At 40.2% G+C, this 21097-nt stretch overlaps 1 protein-coding gene across 5 annotated transcripts in view; it reads right to left on the reverse strand.

Annotated features, from left to right (window-relative positions):
* LOC125454168 (growth factor receptor-bound protein 14-like) overlaps positions 1 to 21097 on the reverse strand; it is a 113415-nt gene that overhangs the window by 54248 nt on the left and 38070 nt on the right. For 2 of the 5 annotated variants that reach the window (XR_007247940.2, XR_007247941.2), the window contains exons 1-5: positions 17427 to 18024; positions 16977 to 17133; positions 10306 to 10427; positions 8856 to 8927; positions 7355 to 7492 (exon numbers count right to left, since the gene is read on the reverse strand). Coding sequence is in view for 3 of the 5 variants with exons in the window: in XM_048534655.2 (XP_048390612.1) it covers positions 7355 to 7492; positions 8856 to 8927; positions 10306 to 10427; positions 16977 to 17133; positions 17427 to 17501 (564 nt within the window). In the remaining 2 variants the exon portion in view is untranslated. Of the gene's footprint in view, positions 1 to 7354; positions 7493 to 8855; positions 8928 to 10305; positions 10428 to 16976; positions 17134 to 17426; positions 18027 to 21097 lie in introns of those variants that run through there. The other 3 variants (XM_048534655.2, XM_048534658.2, XM_048534656.2) reach the window with 3 other exon arrangements.

The following is a 21097-nucleotide window of genomic DNA, read 5'->3' on the forward strand; positions in this document are numbered from 1 at the left end:
TCAATAATGGGTACATGGTTGCAATTAGACTTGTTTTATTTTGGAAATCCATAATTTTATTGGATCCACGTTCCCAGAACATGAGGCCGAAGAGTGTGGATTACTAGTCCAGTGATGTTACCAGTAAACCACTGCATCTCCATTAATATGGCAAGATCCCTCCATTCAAAATTCATCCCTTAGGCATCTTTCCTAAAGGATTCTGTCAACAGTTCATCAGTGAAATGTAAAGAAATAGCCAATAATTGTTAAGAAGGCAAGTAGTACAGTAACACATTAAACGTACACTACAATAGATTTTTGGCTCAAAGTCATAATTGATTACTCGCTGTAAAATTGAAAGAAGTTTCCACATATGAAAGCAGAGAAGAGTTTGTTGAATTTTGATGAAAGGAAGACATGCTACTAAAACAGTTTCAGAGATAATGGGAACTGCAGATGCTGGAGAATTCCAAGATAATAAAATGTGAGGCTGGATGAACACAGCAGGCCAAGCAGCATCTCAAGTGCTCCTGAGATGCTGCTTGGCCTGCTGTGTTCATCCAGCCTCACATTTTATTATCTACTAAAACAGTTGTTCTTTTCACCTGAACCACTTTGCGTTTTTTTCACAACATTAAAAGCATGATACTAGGATAATCACTTTTCAGCATTTCTCCCAATGCTGAAAATATCTGATTTTCTAGAGATCTGAATCACTAGTAACTTTTTGAGTATTTCTCAATATCAAAGATCAAACTGATGGCCATCTATCAGGATTAACATTGGTCTAATAAGGATTTATTCCCGAATATTTTGATCATTCAATTCCTATGGCTAAAACTGCAAGACAACCTAACCAGGCAATCATTCGTAATGGAGAGTACACAATCTCACAGCATAAACTTCTGCGTTAGGTCCATATTATCATCTCTTGGCATTCATGTCAAAGTATTGCTTTTAAATAGTCCTGGCTGATCCAATGCATCATTTCCAACAACAAATTATTTCTTCAAGAAGTTGACGTTAATGTTCGCAGGAGGATACAAAAACCACAAACAAGTGCACCATTAGCGTGTTATCAACTGGCATAAGGGAATAGGGTTGCATTGTTAGTTTGGGATGTCACATTAGGTTCCCCCGCTCCCCGCCCCTGCCCCCCACGGATACTCATTTCACTAAATCAGTAACCTTTGCATGCATTTTAGAATCCCAAACAGAATTTTGAAAAAACTGGAGCATATGAAAAAAAAATGTGGGAGAGGGCTATTTAGAACATTACAGCAAGGAACGGAAGAAGGATTCATAATGGGTTTTAAAAGAATTCAAGAAATATGACAGTACGATAAAAGGGCTCAAAAATAGTGCAAACTCCACCTATTCTGTACTATATACTTAATACTCCACAAATTGTACAATAAACTGCTTCTCCACATTGCATTTGGGATAAAATGCAGATTTTCCACGTGACGTACAAAGTATTTTAATACTCCATAAGATATAACAGAAGGTCAGCTTTCAACAAAAGAATAAGAGAAGAAAGGCACCGGAATAGGCCCTTCAGCCCTAAAAGCCTGTGCCGATCATCATGCTCTGACTAAACTAAAAAACAAGCCTTTGCCCTTATTCAATCTATATCCCCCTATTTCCTCGCTGTTCATGTAACCATCCTGATGCCTCTTCAATGTCACCAATATGCCTGCTTCCACCACCTCCTCCAGCAATGCATTCTAGGCTCCTACTACTCTCTGCTCCACTCATCAGTATATTTCAATCAATAGTTTTTACTTCATGACAGTTGTTTGGTTATTCAAGATGATAAAATTGAAACCATGCAGTTTGATTGTATAAAAGGCCCAGTTATGTCACTCTTTTCAGGCTTGCACCAACACCGAACCCAGTAATGCTCAATCATTTAAAATATCTTTAAACCTTCTGCCCAGTCTTTCAAAGGCTCTTATTTTAAGCATATCAACATGACCTGACACCATCTCAACCTCACATTTCCCCTCCTTAAGAGTAATTTTATATGTTAGCATTCAGACTGAACTTTGCTTTATCATTTTCGTTGGTTCCACAGAGTACATCTAGAATTCGACTTGCATTCCACCCAGTACACATTGCCATACCCATGGAACATAGAACATTACAGCACAGTACAGGCCCTTCGGCCCTCGATGTTGTGCCGACCTGTCATACTGATCTCAAGCCCATCTAACCTACACTATTCCATGTACGTCCATATGCTTATCCAATGATGACTTAAACCCATCTACATTAATCGCATGTGCAAGCCCCAAACTGATATTGAGTAATCTGCATTAGTCCATTACAAATGTGAAGGGTCAATATATTTTGTTGTTTAATGGCATCACCATTGGTGGATTCCTGGAGATGTCTTATTTTTCCCTCCCCTTTATTCATTCAAGGGTTGAGGGCATCACTGACCAGGCAGCATTTATTGCCCATCCCTAAATGGCCAGAGGGCAGTTCAGAGTCAACCACATTGCTGTCTGTTTGAAGTCACACGTAGGCCAGATCAGGTAAGGATGGCAGTTTCCTTCCCTAAAGTGCACTAATGAACCAGATGGGTTCCCCCTTCGCTGATCCCATCATTCGGCAATGGATTCGTGGTCATCATTAGATTCTTAATTCCAGATATTTATTGAATTCAAATTCCTCCATTTGCCACAGCGGGATTCAAACCCTGGTTCCCAGAACATTACCTGGGTCTCCATGGATTAACAATCCAGTGATAATACCACTAGGCCATTACCTTCCCCTGTTTGGATCCACATTCAAACCAACACCAAAAAGGGAAAATCTGAAAGGTCTGCAGATGCCGACAATCAGGTACAAAAACAGAAGTTGCTGGAAAAGTTCAGGAGGTGTGGCAGTATCTGTGAAGAAATGTATCAGAGTTACGTTCTGGGTCTATTGACCTTTCCTCAGAATCGTGACCCTTCTTCAAAATGGGGAAATCCATTCCAGAGATCAGAAGGTCAGCAATGTAAGCCATCACTTCATGGCTACACAAAAATCCAAGGCACTATTATTCAAACAGCTAAGGGTGAAGTTGGATAAGGCTTTTGGGGAGTTTGATTGACATGATGCTCAATATTTCCAAATTGTTCAGATCGGCAAAACAAGGCAACACTAAAAACTTCACTTATAAATCAAATTAATAAAGTCAATTCATTAGGAAATAGACTATGTTTTAATCATTTGAAATCGAGGTACAATTTAATACAGCTTATTAAAACGGACATAGGAAGCACCTGGCTAGTTCTAAGAAGAACTTGAAAATTAAATGGCTGCAAGGCTTACGATTTATACATAGTGAAGATATTTATTGCACAAACTGTGCGGTACTATATTGAAATTATCAAAATATTTCAGCTTTTACAAGCAATAACTTCAATGTTTCATAACCATGATATGTTCTATTTAGATAATCTCGAATGAGCATAGAACAAGCAGCACCCAGCAAAGCCATGCATATTAACAGTTTTGAAACAAAATGGTTTTGTTTCACACGGGAGTGGGAATAATTGATATGATCTTGGGTCATGCAGAACCTGCATTTATGCACCAACTTTTACACTCCAATTGGCTGGCTCTATTTGGCACTCAAAAGGGTCTCCTCAGTTTGGACTTTGTTTTTTGAGCTATTGCTAGACTCTAATTTCAGATCCATAGAGGGAATGCATTTTTCTGGTTCTTTCTGTTACACCCAAATGTCTTTCCATTTGAAGAATCATCTTGAGCTGTATTAATTAAAACCCATATTATTTTTTAATCTGACTAATATCAACTCAGTATATTACTCTGAACTGTTTATTTATTAAATTCTTGAGAATTTGAAACATCATATAATGGAAAACAAGAGGTTTTGTGATGCAAAGAATCAGTCATGAAATCCTCACATCCCTGGCAAGTTAATTAACAAAACACTAATCTGTTTTATTTAAAGTGCTGGACTTTCCTTTTTCTAAAACAAAATAGCACATTTTACAGTATGAGCGTGCTCACAGCAGTATTAAGAAGTAAAACAAGACCTGTACAACAATCTGGATCAGGATGGTAAGAGGCAAGTAACAATCAGGCGCACAAGTGCCAAGTCATCTCTATCTGCAACCAACATTCCTCAACATTCCTCAACATTCAGCACAAAGGCAAATTCCCCACCATCAACATCCTGGGGTTTTCCATTGAACGAAGTCTTAACTGGCCCAGTCATGTGTAAATATTGTGATTATCAGAGTAGATCAGAGCTGGGAATGTTGCCTCATCTTCCTCTTGCCCAGCCCCTACTACATAGAACTCATGGATAGGGAAATGGAGTGCATATCAGTGCACAATGGTCCACTGGATCCCATTCTGCAGAAGAATTGCCAGTCACTTGATGAAGGAGGCCATGCGTGCAGACAGAAGGGAAAAAGCAGCATTCATGGCCTGATTAGACCCCTCCATGACATGAGCCAGCAGAATAAGGCCTCTGGAATTTCCATCAAGGCTTTACGCACCTTATGCTGTACATCCTGTACATGTCATCTTAATCTAAGCTCCCAGAGTTACATCATCAGTCTAGGCTTGCGGGTGGTGAGGAGGTGTCAGTCAGCCAGCAAGGGACTACTCTCTCTCAGCCTTCTGTGTGTCAGTACCCTTCGATGCTAATGACAGCTGCTTATGTATGTACGCAATGTTCTCACCAGTTTGTGACCCCGAAATTGAAGTGTGAATTGACACCACAAGACCATAAGGCATAGGAGCAGAATACAGGCCATTCAACCCATCAAGTCTGCTCTGCCATTCAATCATGGCTGATACCCACTGTGCAGGAGTATTTGCACTAATGATGGATGCCAGCAATGATGTGATGCTGTATCCTTTGATGTCCACATTGCTTCACAAGTGTACAACTGCTCCCGTAAGTCAGCAATTCTCTGGTTTTGTGGCTGACCTGTGAAAGATAGAACAGAAAGAAAGATTAAAGGGTTTTAGACTTTCAAAGACATACCTTCAGAATCAAATGTTCAGATCAATTCATGTATCACAGAGGACAAAGCACAAAACCTGTGCTCAACAAGGCTCTCTGTGCCTTTTTCAAAAGGGTACTCACCCTCTTTCACATGCTTGCCTCACCATCCACAATGGAATAGCTGTCCTGCCAATTCCAAAATCTCATCTTCCAGGAGTGTAAAAATGGCATCAAATGATACTTAAAATTGGTCTCGGCCATTGCACTGGCAATATGAACTCTCTGAGCATCTTTGGATGGGGGCAGGGTTGGTGGTGCACTGGGCAGGGGTTTGGTGGTTACTCAAATGTAACCAATCTAAAATGACTTTGCAAAGGTCAAGTTTGACAAACAAGCACCCAGTGACAGAAATCCACACATTCCTCTTACAGAAGGTCTTGCAGCCTGACTACATTGTGACTGATCGATTGGCATTTTCCCTCACCCAGCAACCACACCCTCACACGTTGCCATTTCTGAACTCAAAAGGTTTAGGGATAAAGTACTCACCTTGGCAGATCAAGCGTCATTCTCATGCTTAGGGCACTGTAGCCATGTGTCCTGGAAAACAATTCTTTCTGACTTCCGTCCAAGCTTACTTGGTTAAGCAGCGGTCTCCGCCTTCTCTATCTGAGGAAGAAGTCTTCTCATCTTTTCCAAAGAACCCGGTGGACAGCGTGCAGGGAATCACCACTGAATTATTGAGTGAACTGGGATCTTTCTCTGCCAAGGCAAGAAGCGCCTCTTCCTTCCAGCCTTCAAAACCCATGCTGTGATCACCAACAATCCTCCTCATGCTGGGAGAGCGGAGCAATGCTCCAGTGTAGGCTTCAGGCAGCAACTCGATTAGAGTGGGCACAGCTCTTTAACCATGGTGTCAGTGCCCGCCATCAGCCTTACCCAGCACCACAGCCACTAATTCTCTATTGCTTCACTGCAGAAAATGTATTACAACTACCAGCAGTGGCCTTTTTCTGTTTCAGTCATGGGACATTGGGCCTACCCAGAAAAAAAAATCCAGCCACACTGTCACTACGGCACAGGAGGCCATCATCTGAGTCCATGTCAGCTTTCGGTACAGCAGTCAGTCAGTCGCAACAGTCCACTCTATTTTTGAATCCCTGAAGCTTGAGTAAGTGCCCATCTTTTTTCTTTAAAATCACTCATCATCTCAGGTTCCAACTTTGCGGACAGTCAGTACTAAGTGACCTGAACCAGGTGGCTCCTTGATTGTGCTTGTTATCCTGGGCCAAATAGGGAGCCCTGGGTGATAGATATAAACAGAGGATTCAGAATCTCCTTACTCCAGGAACTGATCCTGAGCTGGCTGGCCACAGCCGACGTACAGTGCACATGAAAATAAAAGGGTCACTTGTGGGATACCAGCCTCTGTACAGTTAATTTCGCACTTGCTGCATGAGAGAATTTTTCCTCACATCTCATGACTTACCAAAAGATCTGTATCTGTTTCTCCCTACAGTATCTGCCAATGGGAAGTCTTTTTATTGTCTATATTATCTAAACTGGTCATCATTTGTATTCCTCTATTAACTCTAGCAATTCCCTAATGCTTGAAAATTACAGTTAAAATTTGACCTCATTTCCTTTCTGACATGAAAACGTTAAATATTTACATTCCAGAGCCATGAAGAGTCAACAGATAAGGTCTTGGAGCCAACCACAGTATTTTTTAAAACTGGAAATAAGCCACACAGAAATCAAAACCGTACAAATCAAACTTTTAAAATGTAGACACAAATATCAGACATAAAGGAAAAGCAGATTTTCTTAAAATGCAAATAGACAATTAGAAATAAAGTGTGTTATAATAATGGATTTGGGAAGAAGGGGATAAAAGAAACAAAAGTTGGGCATGCTTACTATTATTATAGCAAAATTATGTTTCCACTGACCTAAATTTGCTTCTACAGTAACATTTATTTCAATATAAATGTGCACGAGCTTAAGTTCAACACAATTGTCAACTAATAAATTCTGAATTTCTCTGTAGTTACAGCAATCTAATACTTTCCTTAAAAATACACCAAACATGGTGTTTCCAAGTCATGACTAATAAAAATTAGTCATAGATTTTTTTTTCTTTTTAATCTGGTATTAGTTCAACAGCAGAAATCAGACAACAACAGGTTACAGCCCAACAAGTTTATTAGGAAGCACAAGCTTTCTAAGCCTCACTCCTTCTTCAGGTAACACTAACACCTGAAGAAGGAGAAAGGCTCCAAAAGCTTATATGAACCTGTTGAATTATAACTTGGTATCGTGTGATTTCTGACCTTGTCCACCCCAGTCCAACACTGGCACCTCCACACCATTAGTTCAACGATAATACTTTACCTTAGATGTTCCCTTTGTCGAAAAGTATAACCCAGATCTTCTCAAGACAAAGTAACATTTCTTCCACGTCTTTTTTCCTTGTTCTCTAGCATGAAGGTAACCGTGAACCTCAGGATACGTGCTTGAATTCAAGAAATTCTAAATAGAAATTTCAAAATTTTATGTTTAGTATTGAAAGTCAGGAGAGGAAACAAGTAAAACAACATTAATGTACATGTCATGAAGTTGACTAAACTATGTTGGGCCTGGACAGAAATTTGCTTGGAGTTACCTTTGCCTGGACATTAGTTTTTGGATGCTCCAAGTCAATTCACTGGCCCTCAAAATTTATTTTCACTTTCATATTAGTTCAACTCTGTTCTCTGCTTACAAACGAGACATCCCTGATTCTCTATCATGCCTGACCCACTGGAATTTCATCTGCTCATTTATATGAACATTTCGGCTCCCAAGTCAAACCCAAGCCTATTATAGCCACCTAACTCCTTCCAATATCCCCGCCCCCAGTCTCTTCCTTTCCCAAATTCTCCAATAGGCTTCAAAAATCTCAGTAATGCAGCCTTTCACTCTTCTTCCCTCTAGTAAGTTTTCTCCTCTACACAAGCCCAGGTGAACTGCTACCATCTTCTCAGTTTTGCCAGCCATGTATACCATATGCCTTTTACTTCTATGAGCTTATTTATTTGAGGTCATCTCCAACTATTTTCCTTTAAATCTGTCAAACTCACTTCCCTATGCTTTCATGCCAAGTTGCGTATAATTTGATCTTCCAACGTGCCAATTATTTTATGGCTCTTCCTCACAAGTTTTCACAGAATCTCCTATCACTCTCATATGACTTCCATCTTCACTCCCTCAGTTCAAAGATCACAAATTTGTGAACCTGCTGCATAGCTGAGCTTAGCCATTCATCATCTGATCTACCAGATGACAGGTTCCCAGTTTCAGTTTGCTTCAACCATCCAGCCTATTACTCTGTGGCCATCCTGAACAGCAAGGATAACTTTTTTTTCTCTTCAAGTATCTCCTTAAAGTTTCAGCAGTAAATGCTAGGTGGTCAAATTCCATTGTTATCAAGATTAAAAACAGGGGCAATGCAGGGTTGGCAGACCACGGAGGTAAGGTAGACAGATGTAACCGGCCTTTCAACCTCTTATCCACTCCAATTGGCCATTTTAAGAAACATACTGAAATGTAAATTCTCTCCAAGAACTGAAGATAAGGCAGCAAGGTCCACTGATAAGCAATTTTTCTTTGTCAGAATAATGATCAGCACTGAAATGCTGATTCTTGGCAAGTAAGCAGGTTCACATAAAATCAGACAGAATGTACTTTGAGTTTGGTCGGTCTTCCTGGTGTCTAGGTGCCAGCAACGAAGCGGATAATTAGCACCAGTATGCTTTGTTATTTAGTGAAGAACTAGAGTGTATACATTCTTAACATAACAGACACTTTCAATCCTCTGATCTTAGAAACATAGCTTACAGATGAATTGTCGCACCTGTATTAACTGAGAATGACTTAAGCTTCCATTTGTCTCACTGCAACTAGACACCATGTGCTCTGGAAAATACTGCTCAAGAAAAAAAGGTCAAAATGTTATAGGATATTCAACAGCAGAGTACAACACAAGCATTATACATTATTATGACATTTGCAGTAAAAAAACTGTAATTTTTAGCTTCAATACTTTGCTCAAACTCTGACGCTGCAAGAAATTTTCACTGGTAATACAACAAAGTTTTAAAACTTTCCTCAAGTGGTGCGTCAGCAAATCTTCCATTATCACTACTGTACTATGACCATGCTGAGATTCCCTGATGGCAACACTGATAAGGAAAAAATTCAGGCAAACTCGATGGCTTTCCTGTGGCAAGTTTTGAAAGGCAGAGAGAAAAATGAGGTGGAGGTCAGAACATAGTATTATAGGCCTCTCTGCCTGGTTGCCCTGTAATTTGTGGTCATTTTCCTGCATTCCTTGGGGCACATTTGAAAAGTAAAATCTATGCTGAAAAGTTTCCTTCTTGCCTTCAAGTGGTGCAAACTGTTACTGCAGTACAGTACATCAACATTTTTCCACAATAAAACGTAGACATTCCATATACAAATCAGATGTTTCTATTTCTGCACTAGATGTCATGTAAGACTCAAACTAAAATGCTGAGTTCTGGTGGATTTAAACATTGGAAAATTTAGGCTCAGTTTAAAGACCTTTAATAAAACGAATGAAACTTGTGAATTTAAAACGCTGAATAGTTTTAAAAAGAATCATAAAATAGACAGCGGCTTTTAATGATGTGTGACAAACAACAGCGAGTTTATGTTTAAACTTGTTAGGTGATATCAGAGCAGCTTTTCCTTTCAGAGCTAGTAGGAACTGCCGAAGCTGGAATCTGAGATAACAAGGTGTGGGGATGAACACAGCAGGCCAGGCAGCATCAAAGGAGGAGGAAAGCTGACATTTTGGGTCTGGACCTTTCTTAAGGGAAGCTCAACCTTTTTTTCCTTTCAGATACTGGTTTGACGGGTCAGTGGACAGATCATACAATGGAAATCTCAGCTGCTTACCAGATCCACCCTGGTGACAATACTCAGCCATTTTGTGTTACACAAAAAAGGAACTTTGACTGAGCACACAGCATGATTCTTCCTAACCATTTTTGCTCCATATTCACCACTAAAGTAAATCTGTATTCTAAAGTGCAACAATTGTAATTGCTGGTCAACATCTTTTCGATTTTTTTTTGCAACAGGTGAGGAAGGTTTAACAAAAGACAATTTTTTGATATGCACAATATTACATGATGACAGACTCAATCATCTCCTTCAATCCAAGAATGGAAATTCCTGTTTTCCTTTCAAATACACTTCACAGCAAAACAAACCATATCAGCATTGATAAAAATCTGAATAACGTGACATTGGCTAAATTTTCTTGCAATTTCACTTACTGAAGGGCTTTTAAAGAATTCATATTTTGCATAATTTTTTCTGAAATATAGTCTGCTGTCACTGTCCATCCCCCAGGTTGATTGGAACTGAGTCACTGATTCATGATCTTCTACAATTCTTTCTATAAAAGAAATCAGAGAGGGATAAATGACAAACATTGTTCCAGAAGTATTAAGCTTCTGTTCTTTCAGCATCAAACAGTTCGGAGAAACTGAATGCGCAACTAATGAGGTAATATGGTAAAAGTTTGACTTCACCCATGCCTGACATGGCAAGATTAATAAGTTAATGTATTTTAACAGTTGGTGAAACATTACCATAACTTAGACGCTGTAATAGAAAGGGTCACAGTGGGAGAATCATTTATGTATGATTCATGTAATCAATACATTCAGTTAAAAGCATATTTTATCTTTACTCCAGCATTATATAATAGGGAACAGTTGAATTTTAAACCAGAAATGTCTCAGTTCCAACAACTGATTTATGCTGAATTTGCTCATTACAGAGATATGCTTGAACACTTAATTTCATATCACATTATCCTTACCTCACTGTTCATACGCCACTGTAGATCAGATATGGTGCTTCGGAGTATCCCCTCATTACAGTTCTGCCAGCAGTACCAAAATTGATAATCAACAAACGAGTTCCAGGAAATCAGAATGATTGAAAGATGCATGACCTAATAGTATATCCCTTTATTACATAATGAGGATTTACAGCATTAGGAAATCATGCAGTTCCATTTTGAGATCTTGCAATCAATTTTTTTTATTCATTCATGGGATGAGGGCATCACTGGCTAGGCAGCATTTGTTCCCCATCCGTAATTGCCCAGAGGGCAGTTAAGAATCAATCACATTGCTGTGGGTCTGAAGTCACATGTAGGCCAGACCAGGTAAGGATGGCAGTTTCCTTCCCTAAAGGACATCAGTGAACCAGATGGGTTTATGACAATCAACAATGGATTCTTGGTCTTCATTAGAATCTTAATTCCAGACACTTGTTGAATTCAAATTCCACCAACTGCCATAGCAGGATTCAAACGCGGGTCCCCAGAACATTATCTGGGTCTGTGGATTAACAATCCAGTGATAATACCACTAAGCCATCATCTCTTCATTAATTTTTCTTAATTGTACAAGTTTCCTTAACTATATGCCATTATGCCTGGTTTTGTACCAATACAAATTTATATTCCTGCTCCAATCCTTGACAACTGATTTAACTGAAATATCCCACAAGAAAAATCTAACATTTTCATCATTTTATAAATCTTTTCAAAGCTGATGCCATTCTAGAATAAAAAGACTCTGCTCTAAGCTCATGATAATAATTGGCTCTTCAAGTTAGGTATTAACCTACAAGCCATCCTCCAGATCTGTTTGTAAGGCCTTCCATGTCAGTAAACATGTGAATTGAGTAAAAATGCATGCAGTAGTCTAAATGAGGTCAAACCAAGAATAATACAGTATTTTAAGGCTTTACTTGATCATTTAAGCAATGCACCCAAAGCTTTCTTCAATTCTGTTCTGGTTGTGAAACCTCAGAAAATCACACCCTATAATATCAAAATTTTTCTTCCACTCAACAGCCCTAAATTCATGTCTTTGAACACATGCTTAAACGTAAGCCCAATTTTTCTGTGTAACATATCAGGGACTTATCCACTCCATGTCTTATCTAGATCTTCCAACACACTCTGCAATGTCTTTGTTCAGATTAACAATGGCTGTGAAACCACTGTCTGGAGGCCACGTTAATAACTGGCCCCCCACACTTAATCAGTTATTAACTACAACCTTTCTCTACAGAAATGCAACCATTTTCTATCCAACCCAAACTCTAACCACTAATCTCAAAAAAAAGTTACTACATTATCATAAGGTTTTTGAAAATTGTAGAAACTAAAATTAATTCTGTAGAGGATATCATTTAGTCTATTGTGCCTGTGCTATCTCTTTGAAACAGCTGCATAATTAGTCTCTCTTGTCTATCTATCCCCAACGCCCTGTCAAGTGTTTCCCTGAAAGTCTAAATCCTTATCACCTCATTTTTGAGGTCAGTTTAGTTACCTTTACCAAATTCTCACATGTTTTTTTTATACACCTTTACCAGATCTGCCCCGAACACTTCCCCCTGACAAGAATCATCCCAATTTTGCATGGTTCATCATGTATTTGAGGTCTCTAATCCAACGTACATTCTGCTAAACTTCCTCTCTACCCTCCAAGGCTGGAATATTCTGCTGAAAGTGTAGCAGCTGGCATTAGCTACAATTTTTTCATTGGAACTTAGTCAGCATCTACTCAAGATTTTGTGTAATATTTACTATTTCAATATGCACACTCTGATTCTTAGTACTTGCAACACAATGTTGTTTAAAATACCTTTTTTATCACCTCTCCAAAAAAATTATACTTACATACTGTTCTGCATTAAATTTCACCTGGGGCACTGTGCACAGTTCACTAACCTCAGAGGAGTTACATCAAATATTCGCTACTCGGGATTCCAGGAATGAGGGGACTGTCATATGACGAGAGATTAAGTAGACTGGGCTTATATTTCCCAACATTCAGAAGAATAACAGGTGATCTAATTGAAACATACTAAACTCTTAAGGGACTCAGCACAGTAAATGCAGCAAGGTTTTTTTTCTACTGGCTGGTCGAGAACTAGGGAGGGGTTGAGAACCAGTCACACAAGGAGTCAGTGATTTAGGATTGAGGAGAAGCAAAATTTCTTCAGTCAAAAGGTTGTGCTCTTTGGAAATCTACATGGTACAAGGCTTCATTAGTGAGTTTATTCAAAAAAGGTCAATACAAAGGGAATTAACAAATATTTGAGAAGCTGGAATTGAAGCAAATCAGCATTAATCATATTGAATGGTGGAGGAGGTTCAAAGGGCTGAGTGACTTATTCCTGCTTCATTTTTTTAAAAAATGCACCTCCCATTTCAGTAGTTCATCTCGGCATGTTATATTATCTCTGCTGTTTACTATATTTCTGAATTTGTTCATCAGAAAACTTTGAAATTTTCTCTGCCTATGTAACTCGGTGCAGGTAACCCCATAATGCCCATGCATAGTATCTTAGAATTGTTTACTATGTTAAAGATGGTAATCAAGTTGTTGTTGTAAACCCAGGGACAACTCATTAACTTAAACAGCAATGGGTCTAATACTGGGCTGTGGTGAAATATACTTCCCTCTAGTCTCAATAACAACCATTCACCACTATTGTATAATTTGCCTTTGCCAAATTGGTATCCACACAATGCCTTTAATCTCACAGGCTCCAATTTTGTTTACAAATCTTACATGGTTTATGCTAAACATCCAAAGGTTGCACTGATTGGATTTTCCTAAGTAGCATCTCATTAACTGTCACCCCATTGAAATGCATTCAAAGAAGCTGTTGTATTTTTGTGGCACATGAAGGGCTCCGCAAAGAAAGTGCTCTTTATTCTGAAAGCAAATACTCTTAATGCAATAAGTTTTCTATGGTATTGATCAATCTCTCTGGAATTGAAAAGTAATTCATACCAATGCGGAGTTTCAGTCTGTCAGATTTTCGTTGGCATTGGTGATTTTCTTTTTAAAAGATGTAATTTAATACTAATTTTAAATTTCTGCTCCTAAGCTAATCATTCACTCTATATTGCTTTTTATTTCTGATTTCACATCATTTTGTCACTATTAATTTCATAATCTTTCAAACTGATTAGTTAACATTTGCCCTTTGCCCCTGGCAGCAGCATTATCAGCAGCAACCTGTGATGCAGATGTTTTAATAACCCAAAAAACAAAAACAAGGTCAAGTTTAACTTTTCTGAAGAAGGGTCCCGACCCAAAACGTCAAACTTTCCTGCTCCTCTGATGCTGCTTGGCCTGCTGTGTTCATCCAGCTTCACACCATGTAATCACAGATTCTCTAGCAGTGGCAGTTCCTACCATCGCTGCAACAATTTTAACCCCGCTGTGAATCCTCTTCCAAAGATGCCTACCTTAAAGAAGTTACCCTTCTCCCTCCGAAGAAACCTCAGTTCGTCCCTCTCCCACTGCAACCCTCTTGTACTTTCTTTGGCACTGAAACTGCTGATTTCTGACGAAGGGTCCCGAACCGAAACATCAAACTTTCCTGTTCCTCTGATGCTGCTTGGGCTGCTGTGTTCAATTGGCTTCACACTGTGTTATTTAAGCTTAACTAAATGGCAGGCACACGAGGAGTTTTCTTGGACCAGCAACACTGAGCCATTGGCCACAGATTCAAAAATTAAGTTGACTGAAAAGGTTAAATTGAGGAAAATTTGGGTAGATTAGGATTTTTTTCCCTGAAGAATGGAGGAAGAAACATTGCTCGAATTGAGGTGAGTAAATGATTTGATAGGATAGACAGATTTGTGCATGCAAAGGTATGCACTATGCAGAACAAAACGGTACAACCTTGAGATTTCAGCTAAGCATTTCAAGGGTGACTTAAAAGCAAAGTATTATAGATGCAGAAAATCTGAAATAAAAACAGAAAATCCTGGAAGTGTTCAGCAGGTCAAGTGGCATCTCTGGAATGAGAAACAGAGCTAATGTTTTGAGTCTGATTTAACTTTTCATCAGAACTCAATTTAACTCAGCTTCTCTCTCCACAGATGCTGCAACAGTCTCTTCAGCAGAGATAACGGGAACTGCAGATGCTGGAGAATCCAAGACAACAAAATGTGAGGCTGGATGAACACAGCAGGCCAAGCAGCATCTCAGGAGCACAAAAGCTGACGTTTCGGGCCTAGACCCTTCATCAGAGAGGGGGATGGGGTGAGGGTTCTGGAATAAATAGGGAGAGAGGGGGAGGCGGACCGAAGATGGAGAGAAAAGAAGATAGGTGGAGAGAGTATAGGTGGGGAGGTAGGGAGGGGATAGGTCAGTCCAGGGAAGACGGACAGGTCAAGGAGGTGGGATGAGGTTAGTAGGTAGATGGGGGTGCGGCTTGGGGTGGGAGGAAGGGATGGGTGAGAGGAAGAACAGGTTAGGGAGGCAGAGACAGGTTGGACTGGTTTTGGGATGCAGTGGGTGAGTGGGTGAGAGGGGTGGAGAGGTTGAGGTGGTTAATGTCTCGACGGCAGTTAGAGATGAAGAGGTCGAGGGAGGGTAGGAGGCCTGGGGGTGGTGTCCAGGAGGAGGACTTGTGTTGGAAGCGGGTGAAGGGGTCGGTGGAGGGAGGGTTAGGTTCCCGATTGAAGAAGTAGGCATGGAGGCGAAGACGGCGGAAAAACTGCTCTATGTCCAATCGTGACTGGTATTCGTTGATGTGTGGTTGTAGGGGGACAAAGGTGAGCCCCTTGCTAAGAACTGACCGTTCGTCCTCAGTCAGTGGGAGGTCTGGGGGGATGGTGAAGATGCGGCAAGGTTCAGTGTGGCTGTCTAATATTCTGGGTGTAGAGGTGGTCACGGTTGGGGCCAAATTGGGAAGACTGAAACGTAGACTGTAGTCCCTTGGGGATGATCCGGTTCCGTAGGCAGGTGCTGAGGAAGGTGATGTGGCTGTGGTACCTGGTTTGCTTCAGGACATGGTCGAGCAGTTTCAAGGCCGAAGAGATTACAAGAGAGTTGCAATGGGAGAGAGATTCCCTGAGGTTGGTCCGGAGGGAGGAGGGTAACTTCTTCAGGTTAGGCATCTCTTCAGCGGATTGTTTTTGTTTCAGATTTCCAGCTTCCATAAACCTTTCTTCGATTTGCTTTGATTTGATACATTAGTTCAGTTTCACTCCATTGATACTGCTCAACGTGATGTGTTACATCTCAGCTTAAGTGCAAAGTCCTCACAAAGTTGAGAGAACATGTGGAACTGTGACCTCCAAATAAAGCCATTGAGTCTAGGTCAGCTGCAAAGCTAAAATTTCAAATCAACACTTTTTATCATTAAAAAGGGAAATCATGCACGAATGGAGATTTCAGAAGTTCCTCAACAGTGCAATAAAATAATAAATACAAGTGGAGTGGATCCCATTAATGAAGCAATGCTCAGCAGAAAATGTGGATAACTTTCACAGAAAGTATTAGCTTTAATCAACAAATCGGAAGCATTTTTGAATCAAAATGGTAGTTTTTAGAGTATTAAGATAGTGACAAGTAGGGTATTTTGCCAAAATACATAAGTTATTTTAACATAGTCCTTCAAGTGAGTTACCGACAGGATCGTTTCTACTCTCAACTTGGCACCTCACCAGATTTTGTTGAAAGTCAAAGTAAAATCTTGCAGAATATGAAGCAGTCAGCCAATTCACCATCATTAGAAGCTCATTGAAAGGCTATCATGGAAATTACCTTAGGGACTGCCTCTATGAAAATAGTAGTTGACTACCTGCAGACAACTGGACAATTTAATTTGGAGCTAACTGTTTCAAAGAGATGCTTCTATATGCACTGTGATAGGCACTAAAATTGGGCCTGTGCAACTGCACAATTGACTAAGTTGAAGAAAGGAATGATACAATAAACCATGAGCCACAGAACGGAACATGCATGCAAAACACATACAACTTGCATATATGGAGTAAAAAGATTTCTTTGAAACACATGGCTTTAAATAAAATCAACAGCAACAAAGCTAAGCAAAAATGAAAAATTCAGCTTCATGTAGATAAATTCATAAGCATAATGTTCACATTTACCCATGTCAAGATGAGGAAGATGCTCGATGAGTGTCCAGGTATTGTCACTGACACAGTGACTTCTCATGAGAAACAACTGAGAGACATCACGAGCTATGATGTCATTTGGTACCTCCAATGTCTGGCTAGTGCCATCTTCATTAAATACTTTAATGACCTGCATATAAAAACCAAGGGGTAAGGCATAAATTGTAATAGATGCATATGCTAAATCATGTTAGCAAGTGAAATGAATTAATCATTTAATGGTCTGCTTATAGATGACTGAAAATGGAAATCTCTTCAATTTTTAAATGAAAACTGTCCAAATTTTAGTCTACCAGATAAAAACAAAGCTGCACAATCATGTTACTAACTATAATACCATCCAGATTTAAAAACAAATTCAAACCCCTCTCTAAACGTTCACATTTTTCTATCTTGATTATTTATTTAGCATTCCTTACTTACCAGCAGAGATGACGACAAACGAATTTGAATATCTTGGTCAGCTCCACAATCATTGCAAGTATGTATGCATTGCATTATAAAAAAGATTGCACAAGTAACCTAAAATTGCACATTAGGACACATCAAATCAACTGGACTTATCTACACTTGCACTCGTCTAAAACGAGGTGATGATACGGTGCTGTCTGTCACCACCAGTCTCCTCACTCCACCGCCGCATGTTATTACATTTTTCACCCAATCACCGGCTAGCTTTCCAAGAATCAGCATGGGCTGAACCTCCCTTCGTACTCAAACTTAAAGCCAAGAGAGTGAACTATGCCTGCACGACTTCTGATTCGCACTTCAATTTGAATGAATGGTTACTCATATAACCTAGCTTTTAAGTGGATGAAACCAAAATGGAAATAAGACTCGATTGTAACTTTAGGTTATTCAACTCTGCCTCACGTCGAAGGATGGTGGGGGAGAGACAAAAGGCACTTCCTCGGACTTGCTGAAGCAGCCTTCATGTAGTTTTCGTTTGTAAATGAGATCAGAAGGGGCGAGACAAATTAGCCTCCTTACGCACAAAATATCTTAGCGTATTCCGATTTGTCTAGATTAAGTGCTATCAAAGGCTTTAGCAAATGGGAGTTACATCCAGCTCTACACTTTGTTATAGAGGAGTTATGAGGCCACTTGAACCGAGGTAAATAATCTGCTATTTAAATCAGTCAGCATGGAGATTTCGAAGACAAAAACTAAAGGATCTCCAAACGCAGAATATAAACGTAAAACCTCATGTACCGAAGTCTTTTCCATAATTGATTATCTTGCATGATCAACGCATTTTTAGACTGGCGAAGTATAATATTGAAACCATCGTTATCTTAGCTCCTTGACAAATGCAATTTGACAAAATGCAAATTCTTGAAAGAAATTTACATTTTGCGGAATTAAAGTTTAAAATTATAGCGATATTAACGCAAAAAGTTACTTCCCTTATAGAGAAATGATGTAGGAAATGCACTCAGACTTAATTCCAATAGTGTCCCTGTATGCGTTTTAATTTCAGTGGCTCGGCCAAACAAAAGCTCAGAGCTATCATATTTCACGAGGAACAGTGCTTATTTTATCGTGAGGTGCAGAACACAATGCTTCAATGCCCGTATCTTTGCCTGAAAACGTTTTAATTAATACAACTGTATTCAACTCGCTTTAGTCCAAGATATCCGAATACAAAAAAAGTTCCAATTAAGTTGAAATGTACAATCTAAACTTATAAATGATAATGTTTGGAGGTCAAATGTAATAATTCCAAATTAAAGCGACCTCATAAATTCTTTACTGTGAAATAGAAATCAAATAGTCACTTACATTTGATTAATGATAGATGAAATATTTACTTTATTATAATTGATGCCGCTGTAATCAAAATAATATTTTTTAAAAAAAGCAAAAGACAGCTCTGCTCAGTTCCCTTCAGAGGAGGGAATATAGATATAATCCTGTTGCAAGCCTTCAGTAGTCATTGGAAAAGAGCTCCCACCTTGTGAAACAGCAACAGCTTTCCTGTACATGTCACAGTTTTCTCAGGCTATGTGCAGTTGTGGGCTAAGAATGAAAGAATCCATGCAGCTCATGTGTGCCATAATAGCTCATAGCTTTGAATGCACAAGTTGCACCATTGAGAAAGTGGTCCATGTTTTGATATGTCATATTCCTTAGGATGCATGCAGGAACTGCGCACTGATGTCCATAGGATGCATCTGATGTTGTGTTGTCATAACAGACTCAAAACTCTATTTCTCTCTCCACAGATGCTGCCAGACCTGCTGAGTATCTCCAGTGTTCTCTCTGAAATAAATGCAAGCGACTGCAGAACATTTTTTAAGGTGGGTATTTGAAATTGCCCTGTGGACAATCCCAAACTGTTCCTACAAAGAAAAAGCTTTCAAGCTTAGAGGTTACAGGTTTAAAATAGACTTATAGATTACGTCTTGCAAATAAACCATAAGACCATAAGACATAGGAGTGGAAGTAAGGCCATTCGGCCCATCAAGTCCACACCGTTATTTAAATCATGGCTGATGGGCATTTCAGGATAATAAAGTGTGAGGCTGGATGAACACAGCAGGCCAAGCAGCATCTCAGGAGCACAAAAGCTGACGTTTCCACTGTACCCGTTGCGGCTTCCTCTACATTGGGGAAACCAAGCGGAGGCTTGGGGACCGCTTTGCAGAACACCTCCGCTCAGTTCGCAACAAACAACTGCACCTCCCAGTCGCAAACCATTTCCACTCCCCCTCCCATTCTCTAGATGACATGTCCATCATGGGCCTCCTGCAGTGCCACAATGATGCCACCCGAAGGTTGCAGGAACAGCAACTCATATTCCGCCTGGGAACCCTGCAGCCATATGGTATCAATGTGGACTTCACCAGTTTCAAAATCTCCCCTTCCCCTACTGCATCCCTAAACCAGCCCAGTTCGTCCCCTCCCCCCACTGCACCACACAACCAGCCCAGCTCTTCCCCCCCACCCACTGCATCCCAAAACCAGTCCAACCTGTCTCTGCCTCCCTAACCGGTTCTTCCTCTCACCCATCCCTTCCTCCCACCCCAAGCCGCACCCCCAGCTACCTACTAACCTCATCCCACCTCCTTGACCTGTCCGTCTTCCCTGGACTGACCTATCCCCTCCCTACCTCCCCACCTACACTCTCTCCACCTATCTTCTTTACTCTCCATCTTCGGTCCGCCTCCCCCTCTCTCCCTATTTATTCCAGTTCCCTCTCCCCATCCCCCTCTCTGATGAAGGGTCTAGGCCCGAAACGTCAGCTTTTGTGCTCCTGAGATGCTGCTTGGCCTGCTGTGTTCATCCAGCCTCACATTTTATTATCTTGGAATTCTCCAGCATCTGCAGTTCCCACTATCTCTGATGGGCATTTCAACTCCACTTCCCTGCACTCTCACCGTAGCCCTTGATTCCTTCTGAGATCAAGAATTTGTTGATCTCCACCTTGAAGGCATCCAACGTCCCGGCATCCACTGCACTCTGTGGCAATGAATTCCACAAGCCCACCGCTCTCTGGCTAAAGAAATGTCATCTCATTTCAGTTTTAAATTTACCCCTCTAATTTTAAGGCTGTGCCCACGGGCCCTAGTCTCCCCGCCTAACGGAAACAACTTCCGAGCGTCCACCCCTTCTAAACCATACATTATCTTGTAAGTTTCTATTAGATCTCCCCTCAACCTTCTAAACTTTAATGAGTGCAATCCCAGGATCCTTAGCCATTCATCATACGTTAAACCTACCATTCCAGCAATCATCCGTGTGAATCACCGCTGGACACGCTCCAGGTCCAGTATGTCCTTCCTGAGGTGTGAGGCCCAAAATTAGACACAGTATTCTAAATGGGGCCTAACTACAGCTTTATAAAGCCTCAGAAGCACATTGCTGCTTTTATATTCCAGCCTTCTTGAGATAAACGACAACATTACATTTGCTTTCTTAATTACGGACTCTACCTGCAAGTTAAACTTTAGAGAATCCTGGACCAACACTCCCAGATCCCTTTGTACTTCTGCTTTCTGAATTTTCTCACCATTTGGAAAATAGTCCATGCCTATATTCTTTTTTCCAAAGTGCAAAACCTCACATATACTCACATTGAATTTCATCAGCCA

Source organism: Stegostoma tigrinum, chromosome 7 (genome assembly GCF_030684315.1).
Source record: "Stegostoma tigrinum isolate sSteTig4 chromosome 7, sSteTig4.hap1, whole genome shotgun sequence".
Classification (NCBI taxonomy): domain Eukaryota; kingdom Metazoa; phylum Chordata; class Chondrichthyes; order Orectolobiformes; family Stegostomatidae; genus Stegostoma; species Stegostoma tigrinum.